We start from the raw sequence: 20443 nt of genomic DNA, 5'->3' as shown, positions 1-20443 counted from the left end.
ATCGTGCATGCACAGTCCGCCATATTGTCAACAAACGGACCGGCAAAAAGACCAAGAGGCCATAACTTTCTGTTGGTCAATGCAGGATGATCCCTCACCCAAATCCCATGCCTTATTGTCAGGGGAAGTGGAAGGGTTTTGAGGACTCAACAACAACTATCAAAAATAGGTTTTTCCTATGTCAACACCTGATTTTTGATAGCGCAGTCGCTTCTTTCATTCTTGAGGAGCTTTAAAAAGAAAATGACAGGTGACGAAAAGGCTTAAGCTCTCAAATTTAAATCAAAACACCCCAAAGAAAAAACATTTTTGGTCTGAGGTCAAGCCACAAGTTTCCAGCCCCTTTCTTTATTCCAAATACCCCTCAGAACAAACAACAAGAAACTAAACATGAACTTATGTCCCCGAGTTTTACAGGGTTCATTTCATATCTCTAAAATTATCACAATTTCAGAGAGAGAGAGAGAGAGAGAGAGAGAGAGAGAGAGAGAGAGAGAGTGTGTGTGTGTGTGTGTGTGTGTGTGTTTTTTAATAAATTTATGGGAGGTGGTGAGGACTAACCACAAAATGATGTAAACCAAGAACTTACTGTAGTAAATCATTTTTTTTATCATAAATGTATTTGTACACAATCATGAAAATACTAACATGACGTAACAAACCCAGCATTCTGTTTGGAGGTATGTGTCCTGTCATTCTAAACTAGCCACATATTTCTGATGCTCTACAGTACTAGTACTATCCTAAAATACGTACCTGTACAGTAAATATCATTTCAAAATCATCTTACAACACAGGAAAATATCAATAGATATAAAAAGTATGCCCAGTGCATTACAGTATGCACAGAACGATGCGCAAAGTTACGTAGGCCAAAGAAAATGTGCATGTCTGAATGATAGGGGATACTTAAGAGTAACAGTTGTAGGCCGGTATACTCAATTTTGCAACATGACTTTCAAATGTTCTGGGATGATAGCTTGAAGTATATTTTTCTTTGAACTGTCAAGTTTAGCGATGAACTGTTAAAACAGGCAGTTATAAGTGTTTTAGGGATGTATATAGCCTACTCAAGAGTAACAGTAGTGGGAGAGTACTGTAATATAAGGTTACTTGGGGTGTTTTGGGATGATGGTTTGGGGTGTATTTTTGTTTGAAATATTAAATTGTTTTAATATGATAATTTAAGGTATATTTTTATTTGAACTATCAAATTAAGCAGTGAAATGTTAAAACAGGCAGTTATGAGCATTTTAGTTTTAAGGAGCACAAGGTATTTGGCAGTGATATGCCAGTTATAAGCATTTTTAGAGGGGATTTTTGCATTTCGGCAGATTCTGCATTTCCACAGGAGGTTCTGGAATCTATCCCCGAGTAAAAATGGGGGAGCACTGTAGTTCTACAGTGACTTACCTAAGCATGCTGGGTCTTGTTGCAGTACTGTCACACCCTCCCCCAGCAAGAGTTAGCATACCCACCCATTAGGAAGACCCCTGGTATTCCGCTGTAGCACCTATGGGATCAGAACTGACTATAAAAAAGTTAAGTATATCTTAGTTTAACCAGACCACTGAGCTGATTAACAGCTCTCCTAAGGCTGGCCGAAGGATTAGATTTATTTTTATGTGGATAAGAACCAATTGGTTACCTAACAGGACCTACAGCTTATTGTGGAAGAACCACATTTTAGGAGAAATGAATTTCTATCACCAGAAAAATTCCTCTTGTTCTTCACTGGCCGGTCGGAGATTCGAACTTGCGAGAACTGACTATACTACCTACTGATACACAGTGGAGTCGAATTTGTTCGAGCTCATGGCAATAATGTTTTTTTAAGAATACTGTCTCTGGTGACCACCCTGTACAATCAGACACTTCTTCGAAAGAGACATCTCTGAAGAAGGCCAACAACGTACTTACTTTCCTGATATCATGTGACCTAGCAAGTGTGTGGATTTGCCTTTTTAATGATGGACACCAAAATTATTCTCAGCCCTAGTAGAGAAAGTGGTTTGTTTGTGCTAGGGTGTAAGAAAATAGGACCTCTGGGATGTTTGCCATGACCTCCAAGCAAACCTTAAGTGCTTGAACCAGGCATAATGTCTTGTCTGCTAAATTGAGTTTTCTTATTAAAAAAATAGGTTTCCTTCTTAAAAGGATTCTCATTCTTGGTCAAGAATGATGAGCCAGGGGACAATAAAAACTGATGGTCAGCTCTTTGTGTGATGAATCGTCCCCGTCTTCAGAGAGCCCAGTTCACTAAAACAAACTCTTGATGCTAGAGCAATGAAGAAGATTGCCTTCTGCAGCATGTGAGTTGTGGTTGTATTGGGTCTGCTGAATTGAGGGGTTGACAGAAGTTATTGCACCTTATTCAAGGACCAAGTAATTAGAAGCCTTTCAGGAGCGGGTCTTTGTAGTGTAAAAGACCGCAGAAGGGAAGTGACAATTTCTATACCAGAGTCAATATCAGAACCCATAAAGCAAGGGTTCTGTTATACTGCCTTGTATGCCATGACTGTTGTAAAAGCAGAACTTTTCTTCAAAAAAAGGTACATAAAAATTTAAGTGTTTCCTTACAAATCTCAACTGGGCTCTCAGTATGGATATAATCTAACAATATCTTCCATAACGACTGGTGTTGTCGGATAGATGATGTCTGTAGTTTTTGCACTAGGTACCTAGCAATGTTGGGTGAGTAATTTTCATGCTAGACAATATTTAAAAAATCCACATGTGTTGAGTGAGTAATTTTCATGCTAGACAATATTTAAAAAATCCACACGTGAAGGTCTCGGCTCAGAATGGGGGATGTGCAGACAACTTTCCCTCCTACTGTCTGGGATAGAACATTGGACGGTAGAGGAATTGATCTCTTTGCCCATTGTTGGAGTACAGTAAACCGCCCGTATTTGCGGGGGATGCATACCGCACCTCCCGCGAATAGCCAAAATCCATGAATATTTAAAACCCCTTTAAAAACACTTAGAACTGCCTATTTGGATATTTTAAACACTAAAAAACCCCTCTAAAATGCTTATACCTCAGTATTTTAATAGTTTTATAAAAAAAAATGCATTTAGTCATGAAAATATGAAAATACAGTAATTAGTGAATACTTCTCAGTGAAAAACACTGTGAATGCACGAATTTTCCGCGAATAATGGGTAGATACGTTCCACAGAGAAATCCGCGAATACATGAGTCTGCAAATACGGGGAGTTTACTGTAATAGGAACCAATGCCTGTTTAGCCAATTTGGGGCTATTAAGCTGTTCCTTTGAAGGTTAGAAGCTTCCTCAAAACCTTCGAAATTTGGGATAATGGAGGAAAAAGGTATATTGTTCGCCATTTGTTCCAATCTTGTAGGAAGGCATCTCTTGCTGTTTCTGACAGTCCAAGTTCGAAGACACATACACTGGGAGGTTGTGATTCCCATATGTGGCAAACAGGTCCACTTACAGTTGTGGAAGCATGTTGGCTATTGTTTGAAAAGACTGGTTGTCCAACATCCATGTCTGGTGAAGTTGGTACCAGGCACTATTCAGTATTAGGGAATGCTGCCCTGTCTCTCTAAATCCTACATGTGCAACTTTGACCATGGTTTTTCTCTCATTAATTAGATACTTACCATCGGGAGAGAAAATGCACACTGAGGCATCTTGCCAAGGATTATCAGTATCATCAGGGGTGAGTATTGGAGCCCCTATTATCTTTTGATCTGAAGTTTTAGTCCGAGCTGGAAATTTTGTTGTTTCCAGTCAGAATTCTAACATCAGACCTTGTTTGGGCAGAATTTATATCCAGTCTCACTTTTCAGTTACAGAATGCAATATTCTTACACTTTTGGGTGTACACAACCGACCTAATTTCCTTTTCGGAATCATGTATCATGTCCCTTACACACTGCCATTCTGTGGCAAGGACATCCTTGATGTTATTCATAATTTCCTTATGAAATTTATCAAATGTTGCAAACTGTCTATCACTTTTGGGAGAACTTGCACAATCTGAGTGAGCTTCAACCACTGAACTATAACTCCTGTTAACCAAGGGACACAAGTACTGGGTGAGATACTATACCCCTCCAAAAATGTAGTGATTTCAGTCGGGCTTAGGTGAATCCTAGTATCCCTTTTTGGGGAAAGATCCTCTTCAGCATCTGATAGCTGCATGGGGGAGAGAATTCCTTCTGGAAGGTTTTTCCCATAGTTAGCTGAAATTTGTGTCCCTGATCCTTTAGGGTTCAGCAGGGCCATTTCAGTGGCAATGTCCACTTCCTGTTCATTAGTAGGAGGTACTGGGGACTGATGTTACTGGGTTTTGGCCCAAACATAGATCTTGTTCTGAAAAAGGGTTATATATTTGCTGCTGAACTCTGATGGCACGATATAATCTCCCCTTCCTCACCCCTACTGAACCCTAGGATCCATCAAGACAGCTTAAAACGAGCTGCTTTGTCCTTAAAACTTGCTGCCAGGAGCATATTACAAATTTCACAGATGTCTGGTGTCCAACCAAATTTTCCTTGTTTTTTGCAAAGACTATGGTCCTGGCAGGTGGTAAAGGCCGTACCGACTGGTAAAAAACAAACCAAGCAATTTGCTGTGGAACACCTGAGCTGACGGCCTTGCATAATGACATCCCTGTAGCGATATCAAACAAGTTTTTATTAGAAACTAGGTACAGCAGTACTAACTGTCTGTAATCCTTATATAGATAGTATATTCGATATTACAGGCTAACTTGACTACAAGTGTGTAGCTGTAATATTTTGTTTACCAAATTGTTATATGTGTTGAATATCTATACAGTCAACCCTCGTTATACCAGACCCCGTTAATCTGGATATCTGATAAGACGGATACCAAAGAGGGTCAGCCGATTGAAAATACGTAATGCTTGTCCACGATTAAAGATAGTTACTGTTCCTCCACTCGTCGCGTACCATTTTCCTTTTTATTTACCAAAGGTAAATAAAAAACTTCTCATTTATATTTTCATTTTATATATACTGTTCAGTATTTATATTGTACTAAACTGATATGCTTGTAACCTGTAACCAATTTTATTTGCACACAGTATGTACCGTCATTAAGAAACACTACTGTCTGGAAGGGGGAAGTATTGTAGCCAATCACTGAGCATTAACAGTTTTATCTATCTGCTGCCTGACTGCTAGCTACAGTACGATGTTTTGTATGTTTTGTAGGAAAGAAGAGACACTTCAAAGGCGAACTTTACGAAGACAAAAGCTGAGTTACTGAAAATTACTTGTGTTTATGTGGCAAATGACATGAGAGAGAGAGAGAGAGAGAGAGAGAGAGAGAGAGAGAGAGAGAGAGAGAGAGAGAGAGAGAGAGAGAGAGAGAGAGAGAGAGAGAGAGAGAGAAAATTGCCAGTTCCCTCTATGCAGCATAATTCTATCCTCAACAGATTAAAGAGAAGAATTTTGTTTTGAAGGTATGTCACTGCAGCGTTAGTAAATATCTTCTGAAGCAAAGAAAAAAACAAATTTTTGTTGCTGAAGAATCTCTGAACCAACAATTTTGCACTCAAAGTAATAAGAAGGAATTCATTCGATTCTTCATGTAATCAGTAAAATACATACACTATTAAAAACTACGTATTATATTAAAAACACACGCACTTATGTCATCGTTACGTCATCGTCAGCTTCTCTGAGAAAAACGTTCTTTCTCAGACAGAATACAGCTAAAACCTGATTGGCTGGCTGGTTGCCATGGAGATCTGCTAGCCAATGACAGCCCTTTACTTCTGTTCTATTTTTAAATGTATGTTGTGATGGCACTAAGTTCGAACGTTACCATGATCGTGATTATTTGACTGCTGATGGCAAAAATTACTCAATAATTTGCTTTATATAATTATTTCTTCATGAAAACAAGAATTCAACAATAATTTTAACTTTAATATGGTGGTATGAAAAATCCCACAACAATCTGTCGTGGTGATGCGTCATCACTTGCAAATCCTATTCCCAGACCACCATCAGATTTATGACTGCAAACTGATGACGAAGTTAGTAACAATAAAAAACAACCCTCTCCAAGATTGATATGATGAAATGTATTTTATAGTCTTACTTATCGTTAAAATTCAAAAGTTGAATTACAATTACTATGATCATGTATATTTTTGTGTTTTACAGAATGTTTTTGTTGAAAATAAAATGTGTTAGTGAACTTGTGGTCTTAACTGTCCCACTATTTTATTATGTATTGATGATCCTAACTATTTCACATTCATTTAACAGTATATGAATATGAATAATAACAAACTATAATGAATAAATAACTAAAATGAAAAAACATGGAAAAAGGGAAAAAATGTTTATGCTGCAATTGTGATGTTTGATTATGTTCCTGACCTCACAGTTCCCAAATCCGAAAAATTCCAAAAACTGAAACACATCTGGCCCCAAGGATTTCAGGTAAAGATTTGTGTATCTGTAATCTAAATTTCATTGTCTTACTTTTCAGTTTAGAGACTCCACTTCTATTTACTTAACAATCATGCATTCATGTCTCTGCCGAGGCATCTACATATGCGGCTGAATTCTATAAGCTTTATCATGTTTTACTCTTCAATTTTCTTCCTTTACCATGAGCTTTAATTCAAATGTTTCTACACTGGTTTATTATTCATACTCTTTATAAAAATAGTTAAATACTGTATATTTATAGGTATATATAGATATCACCGATTAAACCAGACTATCGGCTAAGATGGACACTGTATTAGCTTAAACGCTCTAAGATTCAGGTTAATTTCACACCAGTATATAGCTGTATTACTATACACTGTTAGGCTTTTGCAAGGGCTATGTGAAATTTAGTTTTCTGAATGTCAAGCCATTCAGATTAACTGCTATAAAGAATTTGTTTATCTAACCCAGTCTACTGTTTTAAATGGCTTAGGTTAATGTTTCTAGCATAACCTATGTTAGGCTAAGAATAGAGGCTTTCTTAGAGGGTTCTCGCCTAACCTATTCTAGGCCACTGCCTAGTCTAGGCTTATTTAAATCACACTTAAGGATATAAACTACATAGGAAAAAACCCCATAATATAGTTTACTGTTTTATCTGGCCGAGATTACACTTTTATCTAATATTCGGCCACTGCTTTATTTAATCTAAACTACTGTACCGTTTAAGCTAATACAGTAATAGGATATTCCCTAAAGGGATTCCTATTTAATCTAGTTAGGCCACTGCCTGGGTCTAGATTTATATTACCTTTAAGGATACAGGCTACGTAAGACCCCACCAATATGTAGCCTTACAAATAGGCTACCGAGCCATAAAAAAAACTAGGTTACATTTAATCTAGCCTTGGTTATTGTTTATATCTAATATTAGGCTTTTTGGTCTAAACTACCAGTTAGGCCAAAAATAGGACATTTCTTAAAATGTTCTCACTTAACCTTTGTATAGGGTATTGCCTATCCAGATTATTTAGATCACCCTTCAATGTATAGGCTATATAAAACAGAAACTCATTAATATGTAGCCTTATTGCTAGGCTAATATTTTGTCTAGCCCAGGATATTGTTTTATCTAATCCTAGGCTACCTTGTCCAATATACTAATACTAACAGACTGATAATATGATATTTCCTAAAAATGTTCTCATTTAACCTAATGTTGGTTATTGCCTATATAAAACAGAAATTCACTCATATGTAATCTTATAGATAGGCTACTATTTCGTGCAGCCCAGATTATTTACTTACTCTAATCTAGGCCACTGCATAATCCAAGTTATTCAATTCACTCTTTAAGGTATGGGTTACATAAAACAAATTTACTTTAGTATGTAGTCTTAACCCAAGAGATGCTAGGGGGATGCCACTTAAGGACGACAGCAGTATTATGCATTTGCAACTTCAGTAATGGAACCAATATTTTCTTGGTCATTTTTTAACTTACCACCTAACATTATACATGGTTGTAATTGCCTTGTGTTGCAGATTAATAATAAAAAATAAAATATAACATACTTTTAAAAACTTATATTTAAAATATTTTTTGGAAAGAAAACATTTTATTAAAAGCCACTTTTTAGTTTTCGAATGCATTGTGCAGTATTTTCTGAGATAATTTCAAATTTTTTCATGACAATCTTACTCCTCGGCTATTCAAGAAACACCTATAAAACTACAAAAAATATACAACAGTTATTAATTGGTTGAATGGGTGTATGTGTGTATGTATGTTAACTATCCTATGCACACTAACTTTAAAACCAATATTACTATTGTCACTGTCATTGTAATCATCTATCTCAATATAATTATTTGATGAAAATGGATAAGCATCATCATCAAAAGCCATTATCTCCAAAATTCACAAAATAAACAAAGATTTATAAAAATCTTCGACCATTGCTCAACTTCAGGATACAAAAGCCTCCCTAGTCCTGCCCCCTGGGCTGACGGAAGGTTTACAATCTTGCTATTTTTATACCTATGATTAAGAGAAATCTGGCATCTTTTATGTTCAATAGTGAGCTGAATGGCTGGCGAGACTGTTGACGTCACTCAAACAAAGCTAAAGGGACAGACTAAATTTACCATGATATTGGAAAATAAAGCATTGATAATATCGATGTCGTCCTTACGCAGCATATAAAGCGTCGATTTTAGCGACACGCGAACCCTGTGGGTTAATGCTAAGCTACCATTTAATCTAACCAGGATAAATGTTTCATCTAGTCCTAGGATGCCTGGTCTACAGCCTAATCCAGGTTATTTAGATCACACTCAAGTGTATAGGCTATATAAAAAAGAAAAATTTTCATAATATGTAGCCTTATAGCTAGGCTACCATTTTATTTTGCCCAGATTATTATCTAATCCTAGGGTCCTTGGCCTAAGTTAGGCTACTGTTTTAGACCCATAATAAGATATTTCTTAAAAGTTATCCTAATTTAGGTTACTACCTAATCTAAGTTATTTATTTCACACTTAAGGTTATGTGATCCTAGGTTATAGGTTACAGACAACATCCCCTATTTATCCAGTCTAAATTATTCTCAACCTGATCTAGGCTACTGCTGCCTACATTATTGTAGGCATCATATAATCTGAAAAGATTTTCTATATTAATGATAAATTATGGAACATTTCTTTTGGCTAAAACATCTAATTGAAATGACAAATTTTAAAAATAATTTGCACTTTTCACTACTAACAATAAGCGGTTATGACTTAAGCACCATCCATGTGTTGGCAAAACTAAACTTTAACTGGAACTTAAAACTAAGCACTTAATTTCCTTCTTTAGGTGATCCCTATTGTGAAATATTGAGCACTGACAAATGATGATGATCATAAGCAACCACAGAAAGTAATGGCTTCTTGGTCTTTCTGCAGGTCCATTTGTTGACAATATGGCGGACTGTGCATGCGCTATAATCACTTCTTCTTCTAGCAGGTTTTGACGATGGAAAACTGGACACAGCTTCACTGAAGATAAGGGAAAGTGCCCTCTTACCTTTGAGTCCATTATATACTTCATCATGTGTTATAATGTTTATCATACGACACATTACCTGGCCAAAAGACCAAGTAAAAGAGAATTCTTTGATATTAGTGTGGCCACTGTGGGGCTCTCACAGACCGATGGAAGGTAACTCCTTGGGGACGAAACAAGCGAGTACGCTATAAAAAGGCATCAAATAGTCTTTCAAAAGTTTTTTATAGGGGGCACATTTGTCATTATCCTAACGTATGTTTGCAAAAATGTCAAATGCAGCAGCAGATTTACAGAAGAAAAATTGAGATAAGAAAATTCAGTGGAAGCAACATGCACAAACCTACAACATTAAAAAAAAGTATTTTCTGTATCAAGAGAGAACTTCTAAGAGATGTAACCTAAAACTATCTTTCTCATGTGTTTGATAAAAAAATAAATCATATTACCATTTTCTGGTTTTGCACATAAGACTCAGAACTATCCAAAAGCTCCTGAGATAAAGGTTCTCCATCATGATGACCAATACTGTCCTCAGTTCCCACTAGATTATAACTTGATTCTTTGGGGTTGACTCTATCTTCTTGGCTGTGGCTTTTATAAGGGTCACCAGCACAAAGATGTTCTTCTAGCTGTTTGGTTTGTATTAAAGGATGCAGTTAAAAACCACACTAAATAGGATGAAAAACATTGCCTACAATACATAACATGTTAATAGCATCTCAGTGTGAATGTTTAATAAAAAACAAAGAAGATATTGCAAAGATAGTACCTCACATGCAGCAACACAATGGCTTCCAAACATGAATATAACGCATGCTTCAGCTAAATGGGAGGACTGCTAATAATCCTGATTAAACTTGAAAATGCATACTAATTGTTACCAGAGTAGTTCACTTTAAATGAATTACCAAATGAGAAAAATACTGATACTGTATACACCAAATGAATTCTACACTCGGCAAAAAACAAAAATTATTGCTTACTGTAAATGGTCTTGCATATTGCACTAATGACCACTGCGTGATCAATGAAAATACTGTTCAATAGTTGCCATAACAAAATAATCAATACCCAGTCTTAAGCAAATGAAAACATAAGTACATCATGTCAGCATATTAAAAAATGAGGACACCTAGCTTCAAAGAAATTATTCTCATCATCATCAGCTCCAATGTGAAATTCCATCACTTGTGCCTTGTGGTTTCTCCCCCATAAGTCTACAGCCCCCATTCTGACATATCTCATCCGAGTAGGTCTGGGTCTTCCAATTCTTCTGGTGGCCACAACAGCCCAGATGACACTATGAGATCTGTTCTCCTACAGGTTGTGATCAGCACATATCCCAGCCATCTCCCTCTCCCTTTCAACATTATTTCATCTACATATGGAGATTCCAAAATTTCCTTGATGATACCATTTTAACTCTATCCTGCCATCTGACTTTTAATATTCTACGTAAAGCTTTACTCTCAAACAGACCAAGTCTTTTGTTCACATTTTCGCCTAGTTAATAATATCTTCTATAGGAAACTTTGATCTAAAAATCTAAATGTTATATACGAGTCTTTAACTTAAAATTTCTTGTTTGTTACCATCCTGTGTTCCTTGTCGCTCTACTCAACTATCAACAACAATTTTTACTTTTGCAACGCTGCTCCTATGCAGTTTTCATAGTTGATAGTATCATCAGTTTGTGCAGAAAACTGAGATGTGCAAAGTGCTTGCAAATAATGTGGTCTCAAAATCAAGCAATGATTTGCTTTTCCAGTTAACAACAGGTCCCCTTACAAGATTACTTTATTACTAAGAATGAAAAAAAACACAAACTTGCATTTTTATAACAACATTAAGTAACACATAACAAACCTTCAAAATATTTTCATACAAACAAATCATCATTTTACCACTTCCAAACTCACCATTTAAGAGAGAAAAACAAAGGTAAATTGAAACAGGATGAAGGTAGTGATTATTAGCATGCAGCAAGTGCCATCACTGCTGGAAGAGGATATCATCTTGGTCATTCTCAAAAGTGATATAATATTTTACTTTTTAGTGTAAATGAAAATAGCAACCAATCACTAATAGTGATAATTCCTTGACTATTCTTTTTTTGAAGCAGAAAACTCCCATTTCTTTAGATGAATAGTCAGGAATTGGCTCAAATATATCCCTCATAAAATCTCAGCAATCCCAGGGAGGAACTTTCACAGGGAATGATGATGCATGGTCATGCCATGAGTACACCTGTGTGAAGATAGAGAGCTGTTGACATGATTTATAACTTGCTTCTCTTATACACTAGTGTACCTGCTCAAAGGAGGTAGCAATACCTCCAATTTAATGTATGACTCTCAATGCTGGGGACAACTTAAGAATTCCTCAAATGAGATATCTTTAAGGAAGATCAAGGGGATGCATGAAAAAAGGTTAGATTAAAGAACTGGCTGGAGTGTAGCTGCTTATTCTTTCAAATCTTCCTGACAACAGATGATGCATCATGAACAGCATCAAGGAAACAGGGAAAATCATCAGTTAGAAATAAGAACTGCTAATATTCTTTATTAGCATGCTTGTTTCCAATGAGGCAGAGCTGAGGTAAAATGCTCTAATGGAATAGTGTACATTTTCATAACAAAATTTATCATTCGGATACTTACCTACTGTTAAAGATAACTTATATCTCTGCGCTGAGAGGTGAGGAGGCATTCAAACAAAAGAAAAAGATCTAATGGTTGTCTGGATGATGGTCTAGTACAGTGGTTCTCAACCTGGGGCACGCCCCTAGGGGGCGTCAGCAATTTTCAGGGGGGCATGAGGCCTAGGGAAAATGTAAAAATTCTAGAATTATATTCGTTATTTTCTCAACAAGAGTGAGGAACTAATATCCAGAAGTTTATAAAAAAAAAAATGAAAAAGTATTGCCTTTTAACGTTAGTTTCCTATAGTCTGCCACTCTAGTTAGACTCGCTAGGCTTACCATTATTTTGTAATTATATATTTACCTCCCTCCCTGTCCCCCGAAACTCCTTCTCTTTCTCTTTTTTTTTTATTTTCCTCCTAATCTGGGAGGGAATTTTACTCATAGATGCAAGGGGGGCGTGAAGGGAAGGACCAGCTCTTAGAGGGGTCGTGTCAATAAAAAGGTTGAGAACCACTGTCTAGTACATCTGTTCACCACCAGGTGTATTTTGAATGTTTCAGCTCTTGTCAGAACTCTCACTGACAGCCCACAAAGTACTGGGGAGGTTGGGCAGGGTCTATTTAAGGGACGTCCCAACCTCCAAATTTCGAGGAATTATTGAATTTTAGTTATTAACAGTTTTCAATTGTTTTATGTCTAAACAAACATATCCTGAAGCAATAATAAAAAATTATATTTTTAGATTGGTTTATTGACAATTTCGTTCATTGCTTGTATGACACAGAACAGCAAACTGTAAAAAAGACTTGTAAAAATGTCTGTCTGAATAATTCAGGATGGGATCAAGTAAATTATACACTGCTTTGGACTGTTTTATATGTACATAAACATATTTTGAAATGTTATTGCTAAAAAAAATTATTGGAGTGGTTCATGAACAATTTTCTCACCACTGTACAGCACTGTGAATGACAAATTGTAAAAAAAGCATGTAAATCAATTGTGAAAAAATTTTATTCAAAAATAATTGTCACCCACTAAAATATCCCATTCTCTTTACAGGACGTGTCAGAGAAAGCAGTTTATAATGATATATGGCTAACTTGCTCTAGATGTCCAGATTCTCTCAGGATTTTTGAAAGTCCAGAAATATTTTTCTTTCGCTGTTTTCTCAAAACTTATTTTTTCAAAAATAAATGCTTATTTCTCCAAGAAGACTGAACCAAATTCAATTAAACTTTTACAGAATGTAGTATAACTATATATCTTTATTTTATCATTGAGAAAATCCCTTTTTCGTGCAACTTTTAGTTTTACACATTAATTTTGAACAGTGACGTCATTATTTTTTTCAACTGCAAAACAAATGAACTTACAAGTCAAATTTCGAAATTTCCCCACAAGAGAATTTTTATTATTAGTTGTAGAATAAGTGGCAAATCCTTTCAATCATAAGGATGAAACAGTCATTTATTTTATAATGAGGTCTTACGGCGTTGGCGCTCCCCTTAACAATAGAGAAGTATCCAAATAATAAATTTCGTTATGAAAATTTATAGAGGATACTAGGTAGTGAAGCTAGACAAAATCCGTCCAGCCAACTGCGTTAAAGTTTTCTTGCATAAAACCCAAACACTCTTACCTGATCTGGAATCCTTTCTGGATCTTAATGCTACCAGAGGTTGGATTCCATTCAGGGAGCAAGGCACTCGTGTGTGCAGTGAAGAGCAGACTTGAGTAGAAAACTGGTTCAATTCAGCCAGAATGAAACAAGCAGCATGAAGGGACCCCTATGCCTGGGTCCAAAAGCCCAAAAAAATGACAGTCAACTAAAATTAAATATATATGATATACAGGTACATTCCTATTCAATATCTCTATCCTCATGCTCCCCAAAATATCAAAACCATGGAATATAAAACAAAAAGCCTAAAAGATTTATCTTTCTTTGCTCATGAAAAGATTTTACCTGCTACTAGCAGCGGAATAGGGGCTTTACCGTTTTCAGATGCGATTCTGCACACTTAAGGTAGTGAGCAGCACTTTGTCATAAAACTAAATGAAGACTCAATTGCTCAATAAAAATAAAAAAGATAAGGAGATAGTTTCTCAAGCTCTAGCCTAATCAAATCTGTCACAGAACATTGTGTTCTGTGACAAAGATGTTCTAGGTTTCTAAAACCACAAAGCAAAAGGTTAACTTCGCCTCCTCCAGGCTTGACCTTTGACAATGACAAAGATGTACTAAGTTTTCTAAAACTACAAAATAAAAAGTTAACTTCTCTTCTACTACTAACGAACTTAAGCAGAAAGTCCTTTGAAAATCCCTACATTGGACTTTATACCCCTGCAGCCAGCACAAACAGTGCATTTATTTACCTCAAAAATCAACATTCTGGTAACACAGTAATCATTCCTACAGAACTTAGCCTTGTTTCCAATGGAAGGCATCTTATGAAAAATAAATGTACAGTACCATGAAAGCAGCAAACAGCCTAAACCATCAAATACCAACTAGTACCTATACACAAGGGCAGCAAGGAGAATTTTGACAAGAGCTAAAACATTCAAAAAAAACCTGGTGGAGCACAGGTGTACTAGGCAGTTATCTGGAAATCCAGTCAATCTTTGTCTTTTGTTTGAATACCAGCTCACCTATCAGTGCAGAGAGATAAGCTATCTTTAACAGTAGGCAAGATTCATCCAAAATTATATACACCACTAAAATGAAAAAAAAAGTGCCACAAGAATGAATATACTATAGGCCTAAACTATTTAGAATAATTACATATAAACTGAATAGAATATGCAGGAAAAGTAGCACTCATATGAGAAATAGGAACAGCACATTTGAAATGCTGACACTGAAACAGCCTGGAGTTAGTCATAAATTTACTTTTAATACCTAATCAGATAAGTCAGCAACGCTAATTTCTTTTCCAAAAGAAATAATACTACAAAACAGATATAAAACTGGCCCAATGAATGAACCTAGTGAGAAGTAAATGGAAAATTGTCAAAAAGTAAAGTTACTTACTAAAAAATTCATGGTACTGTAAGAAAGACTAAAAAGATAGCAGCAGGGGTGAGACAAAAATTACGATACACTAGTGGCCTTAACATTATTTGCCAAACTGAGACCTGGATAAATACCAGTAAGACAGCAGGAAAGAATTAAATCCTTATCTGGAATACGGTACATGCCCAGCAGGAAGAAGTCCAGGAAAATGATGCTGTTCCATAAACAAAGAATAAACACCTGAAATAAGAGAGAAATCCTCCAGATAGGGATGAGTAAGTTCAACATAACACCTTTATGACCAAAATGAAGAAAAGAAATTCTGGTATCTAAACAATGCATCCAATTTCCCGGGGCAGGCTTAGTAATAAGTGATAGGTAACCTGGACCCACAAAATGTTGATAGAAGTGAGAATTTCAATTAAACTTTCTTTAAAAATATGGCGATTGAAGAATCTGATGGAATGATATAGAAATGGGAAGAAACTGTGCCCTTAAGCCGCTAAATTTGAAAGGTCATGGAATGTTTAATCTCAAAAACTTACAAGATTGAAGTTAAAATGAGGCTGAAAGGTCAATTCAAGATTGTGATCAACAAATGAATTGGGAGATGAATAAAGAAGAAACATGAGCAAAAGCACTGACCGAAGAAAGGGAAGACTGGAGAAGGTTATAACTGAAAATAAGGAAAAGCCTGAGGAATGGTACTAAAAATGGGGAAGGTAGTGGGTATTTCACCTTCAAAAACACCAGATAAATCAGAATTAGACAAAAATCTAGGCAAACTTACTGAGGGAAGGAGTGAGGCTACAACAGTGAGTTTGGCTAAAATTAACTTTATCTCAAACAACAGTAAGTTTGGCTAAAAGAAACTTTATTTCAGATGTCATCAAACCCTTAGAAAACCCACAGACAACAAAAAAACACTCTCCAAAGTCTCTCAAATAAGATGGCCAATCATTATTCATACAAAAGAAGGTCATCAGCTGATATCACCTTACAGAAGCCACACTAGTGATCTGAAAGTAAAGGGATTGGATTCATGTTTTCAATAGCTGAGATTTGAATAAAGTTGCTGATAGCAGCAATATTAGATATTAAGACAATAGGATGCTTGTTGGAAGGATCAGAGCAGCCATCCTTCTTTAGGACTAACAGGTTCAGAGCAAGCTTTGTCTGCTTTACTATTCAAACAAAAAAAGATAGCCTGGCATAGGTTGCAATTTCTCATGGGATCAGATACAAATATGATCTTTGCCAGAGGCATTACCAATCTTTAAAGATGAAAAACCTACAGCCCTTATGATCAGAAAATACAGAAAAGAACATGTTTAGACAGAGGCAGAGCAGTAGGATCAGGAGCACTGGAACAACTAAAACAAGAGGTTGCTAAAAACCTAACCCTAAAGAGCATAACCTTTTCACTAAAGGATGGAAAGGTGATAAGGTGACTTGCTGAAGCTGAAAATTTACAGGGGACCAGAAATTCCTTAGATATCGAAATGAGACTTGGATATTACTGAAGAGAACAATTTTGAATTCTCAGTACAGTACCTTCAATTTTATGTGAAAAGTTATGGGTTAATGTAAAATTAATTTCAAACATCTTGGTTCACAAGCTGTTACAAGTTATGGGTTCATATAAAACAAAGTTTTGTATCTGATGTCATTGTCTCTGGCAGAAACTTGTACAAAAACTACTGCATTTTCAAGTTTCATGAAAAAGTAATAGTTATGAAAATAACAGGTTTTGATGTAGGAAAAGCCTATTTTTGGTAGTCGCTGTTGAGTCCTCAAGGAGTTACCCCTACATGGTGTGCCAGCGCTCAATGGTGACTAGACTAATATCAAAGAAATATCTTTTAGCCTGGTCTTGTAGCCGGGTATTGTGTCGCAATGAAAACACTATGACACGTGATAGAGTACAATAGACTCAAAGATAAGAGGTCATTTTCCCTTATCTTCAGCAAAGCTGAACGCAGTTTTCCAAAGTCAAAGCCTGTAAGAAGTGACTATTGCGCATGTGTGTCTGCCATCTTGTTTCTGAGTGGGCAGGGAAAAGACCAGGAGCCATTACTCTCTGTTGGTCAACATAGGATGATCTCCTGCCCAAATCCCATGCCTTTTCGTCAAGGAAGTGGGAGGGTTTTGAGGGCTCAACAGCAACTACCAAAAATAGGTTTTTCCTACGTCAAAACCTGTTCTCTGATAGTCGCTTGTTTCGTCCTCAAAGAGCTTTACAAAAAAATTGACAGGTGACAAAAGGCTTAAGTTCTCAGAATTTTAATCCCAAAAACCAAAAGAAAAAACAAACATTTATGATCCGAGGTCAAGCCACAAGTTTCAAACCCCATTCCTTATTCTAAAAATCTTTTGGTTTTTTTAGTAACAAGACACAAGACACTAAACAAGAACTTGCATTTTTAGGGTGAAGTTCTCTAGTGACTTACCTAAATATGCTGGGTATGGTTGCAGTCTTGTTGCACCTTCCCCAGCCATAGTCATCACACCCACCTGTTAGGAAGACCCCAGGTTTTCCACTGTAGCACCTATGGGGTTAGGAATAACTATACCACCTACTGATACAAAGTATAGTCGAATTTCCTCAAGTTCATGGGAGTAATGTTTGAAGAATACTGTCTCTGATGACCACCCTGTATATCTGGAGACTTCTTCGAAAGAGACATTTCTGAAGAAGGCCAACCAAGTACTTACTTTCCTAATATCATGCGTCCTAGGAAAGGAGTGTGGGTTTGCCTTTTTAATGCGGGACACTAAAATTATCCTTAGCCCTTTTAGAGAGAGAGAGAGGTTTATTCGTGCTGGGATGTAGGAAAATTGGACCTCCTGGGATGTTTGCTGTGACCTCTAGGTATACCTTAAATGCCTGAGCTGGGCATAATGTTTTGTCTGCTAAATTGAGTTTTCTTATAAGAATAGCTTTCCTTCTTAAAGGATCCTCATTCTTGGCCAGGAATGATGGGCCAGGGGACAATAATAATTGATTATCAGCAGTTTGAAGGGTGTATCATCCCCGTCTAAGAGACCCCACTTCACTAATACGGGCTCCTGATGCTAATGCAATCAGGAAGATCACCTTTTTTAGCATGTGAGTTGTGGTTGTACTGGGTTCGCTGAATTGAGGGGTAGATAGAACAAGTACCTTGTTCAGGGACCAAGTAACTGGAAGTCTTTCAGGAGCAGGTCTTTGTAGAGCAAAAGACTGCAGAAGGAAAGTGACAACTTCCATGCTGGAGTCAATCCTGAACCCAAAAAGCAAGGGTTCTGTTAATGATGCCCTGTATATAAGAAAATTTAAAAGTGTTTCTATATAAAACTCAACTGGGCTCTCATTATGGATATAGTCTAACCAAATTTTCCATACGGACTGGTATTGCCTGATAGATGATGTCTGTAATTTTTGCACTAGGTAACTAGCAATGTTGGGTGAGCAGCTTTCACGATAGATAATATTTTAAAAATCCATACCGGAAGGTCTCGGCTCAGAAAGGAGGATGTGTAAACAACTTGCCCTCCTACTTTCTGAGATAGAACAGTGGCCGATAGTGGAAGTGATCTTTTCGCCTGTTGTTGAAGTAATAGGAAACAATGCCTGTTTGGCCAATTTGGGGCTATTAAGTAAGCTGTTCCTTTGAAGGTTAGGAATTTGCTCAAAACCTTTGAAATCTGGGACAATGGAGGAAAATTGTATACCATCCTCCACTTGTTCCAGACTTGTAGTAAGGCATCTCTTGTTGTTGCTTGATTGTCCAAGTTTGGAGTTACCACAGAATCATCAAACAGGTCCTTACAGAAGGAAGTGACATGTTGGAGCCTTCCGAAGTTTCCATTCACACTTTTATGCGCCACTCTTAAAAAGTAATAGAGTGCTTCCCATAGGGTTCTCATAAGACTTTTAGCCACAACAGAAAAAACTGTCCTGGAATCTTCTGGAAGCCTTTTATTGGCAACTTCTAGCAAGGTGGAAGAGGTTAAGATTCTAAGGAGGTGGGTCCTAGCATGAAATTCTGACGCAGCAGTCTCATCTGAGATTCTTCTCATAGGGGTCCTAAATTGCTGAGTAGCTAAATCTAAGGGGAGCTTTTTCCTTTCAAAATGGAGTTGAAGCGTTGCTCATTCCTTGGTGGGATTTTTCTGAAACCTGGAGGACTGTGGCAAATGGTTTTAGTTCTGTCATTGGTTCCCATTTTCTAGTTACTACATAATTCTGAATGTCTGCCTTCACATGGTTAATTATTTTAAAAGTGAAGGGATAGAAGGCTGGGGGTACTTAGTGAGCAAGTTGGGTTTTATTCATAATGGGAGTACAGATCCATGTTCCGTTGACCTGGTAAAGGTTGTCATCTATAGCTTTCAATGCTGTATTCCCACACAAGAGAACTGTTTCCTTTTAAGGTTTCTCCATGTCTGGCGAAGGTGGTATCAGGTGCTATTCTGTATTAGGGAATGCTGCCCTATCTCTAAACTCCACATGTACAACTTTGACCATGGTTTTTCCTCTCACTGACTTGATACCATCAGGAGAGAAAATGCACATTGAGGCGTCTCACCAAGGATTATCAGTATCATCAGGGGAGAATATTATTTTGATCTGAAGTTTTATAGTCCAAACTGGCCATTTTGATGGTTCCAGTTGGAATTCTAACATTAGACCTTGTTTAGGCAGATTTGTTTCCACTCTCCCTTTTTAATTGCAGGATGCAGTACTTTTACACTTTGAGTGCATGTCACCGACTTGATTTCTTTAATTTCCTGTTTGGAATCATGCAATATGTCCATTATATATTGCCATTCTGTGGCAAGGGCATCTTTTATTTTACTCACAATTTCCTTATACAATTGATCAAATGTTGCAAACTGTGTATACCTTTTGGGGGAACTTGCATAATCTGACTGAGCATCAACAGCTGAACTATAACTGCCTGTTACCCAGGGGGCAGCAGTCCTGGGTGAGTTGCTACACCCCTCCATAAAAGTAGTCATTTCAATTGGGTTAGGTGGATCCTTGTATCCCTTTTGGGGGAAGGATCCTGTTCACCTTCAAAGCTGCATGGGGATTACCACCTTCAAGGCTTCTTCTCGGCGGTTAGCCAGTGCTTTCAGTCCTCATCCTCTGGGTTCAGCACAGTCATTTCAGTAGCAATATCAACTTCATATTCTTTTGTAAGAAAATCACCTCCAAGTGAAGATTCCTCTATTGCCTCTACACGGTTAACCTGGGAGGTATTGGGGACTGATGTTACTGGGTTAAATATCTGC

The 20443-nt window shown here is 36.9% G+C and overlaps 1 protein-coding gene across 1 annotated transcript in view; it reads right to left on the bottom strand.

Moving 5' to 3' along the window:
* Positions 1-20443, bottom strand: part of LOC136836305 (golgin subfamily A member 4-like) — a 520799-nt gene that overhangs the window by 268413 nt on the left and 231943 nt on the right. Inside the window, exon 23 of the mRNA XM_067100429.1 lies at positions 9947-10129. Within this exon, the coding sequence (XP_066956530.1) occupies positions 9947-10129 (183 nt within the window). The remainder of the gene's footprint in view (positions 1-9946; positions 10130-20443) is intronic.

The sequence above is a fragment of the Macrobrachium rosenbergii genome, chromosome 4 (assembly GCF_040412425.1).
Source record: "Macrobrachium rosenbergii isolate ZJJX-2024 chromosome 4, ASM4041242v1, whole genome shotgun sequence".
Classification (NCBI taxonomy): Eukaryota; Metazoa; Arthropoda; class Malacostraca; order Decapoda; family Palaemonidae; genus Macrobrachium; species Macrobrachium rosenbergii.
This window is presented reverse-complemented; position numbering and strand designations above follow the sequence as displayed.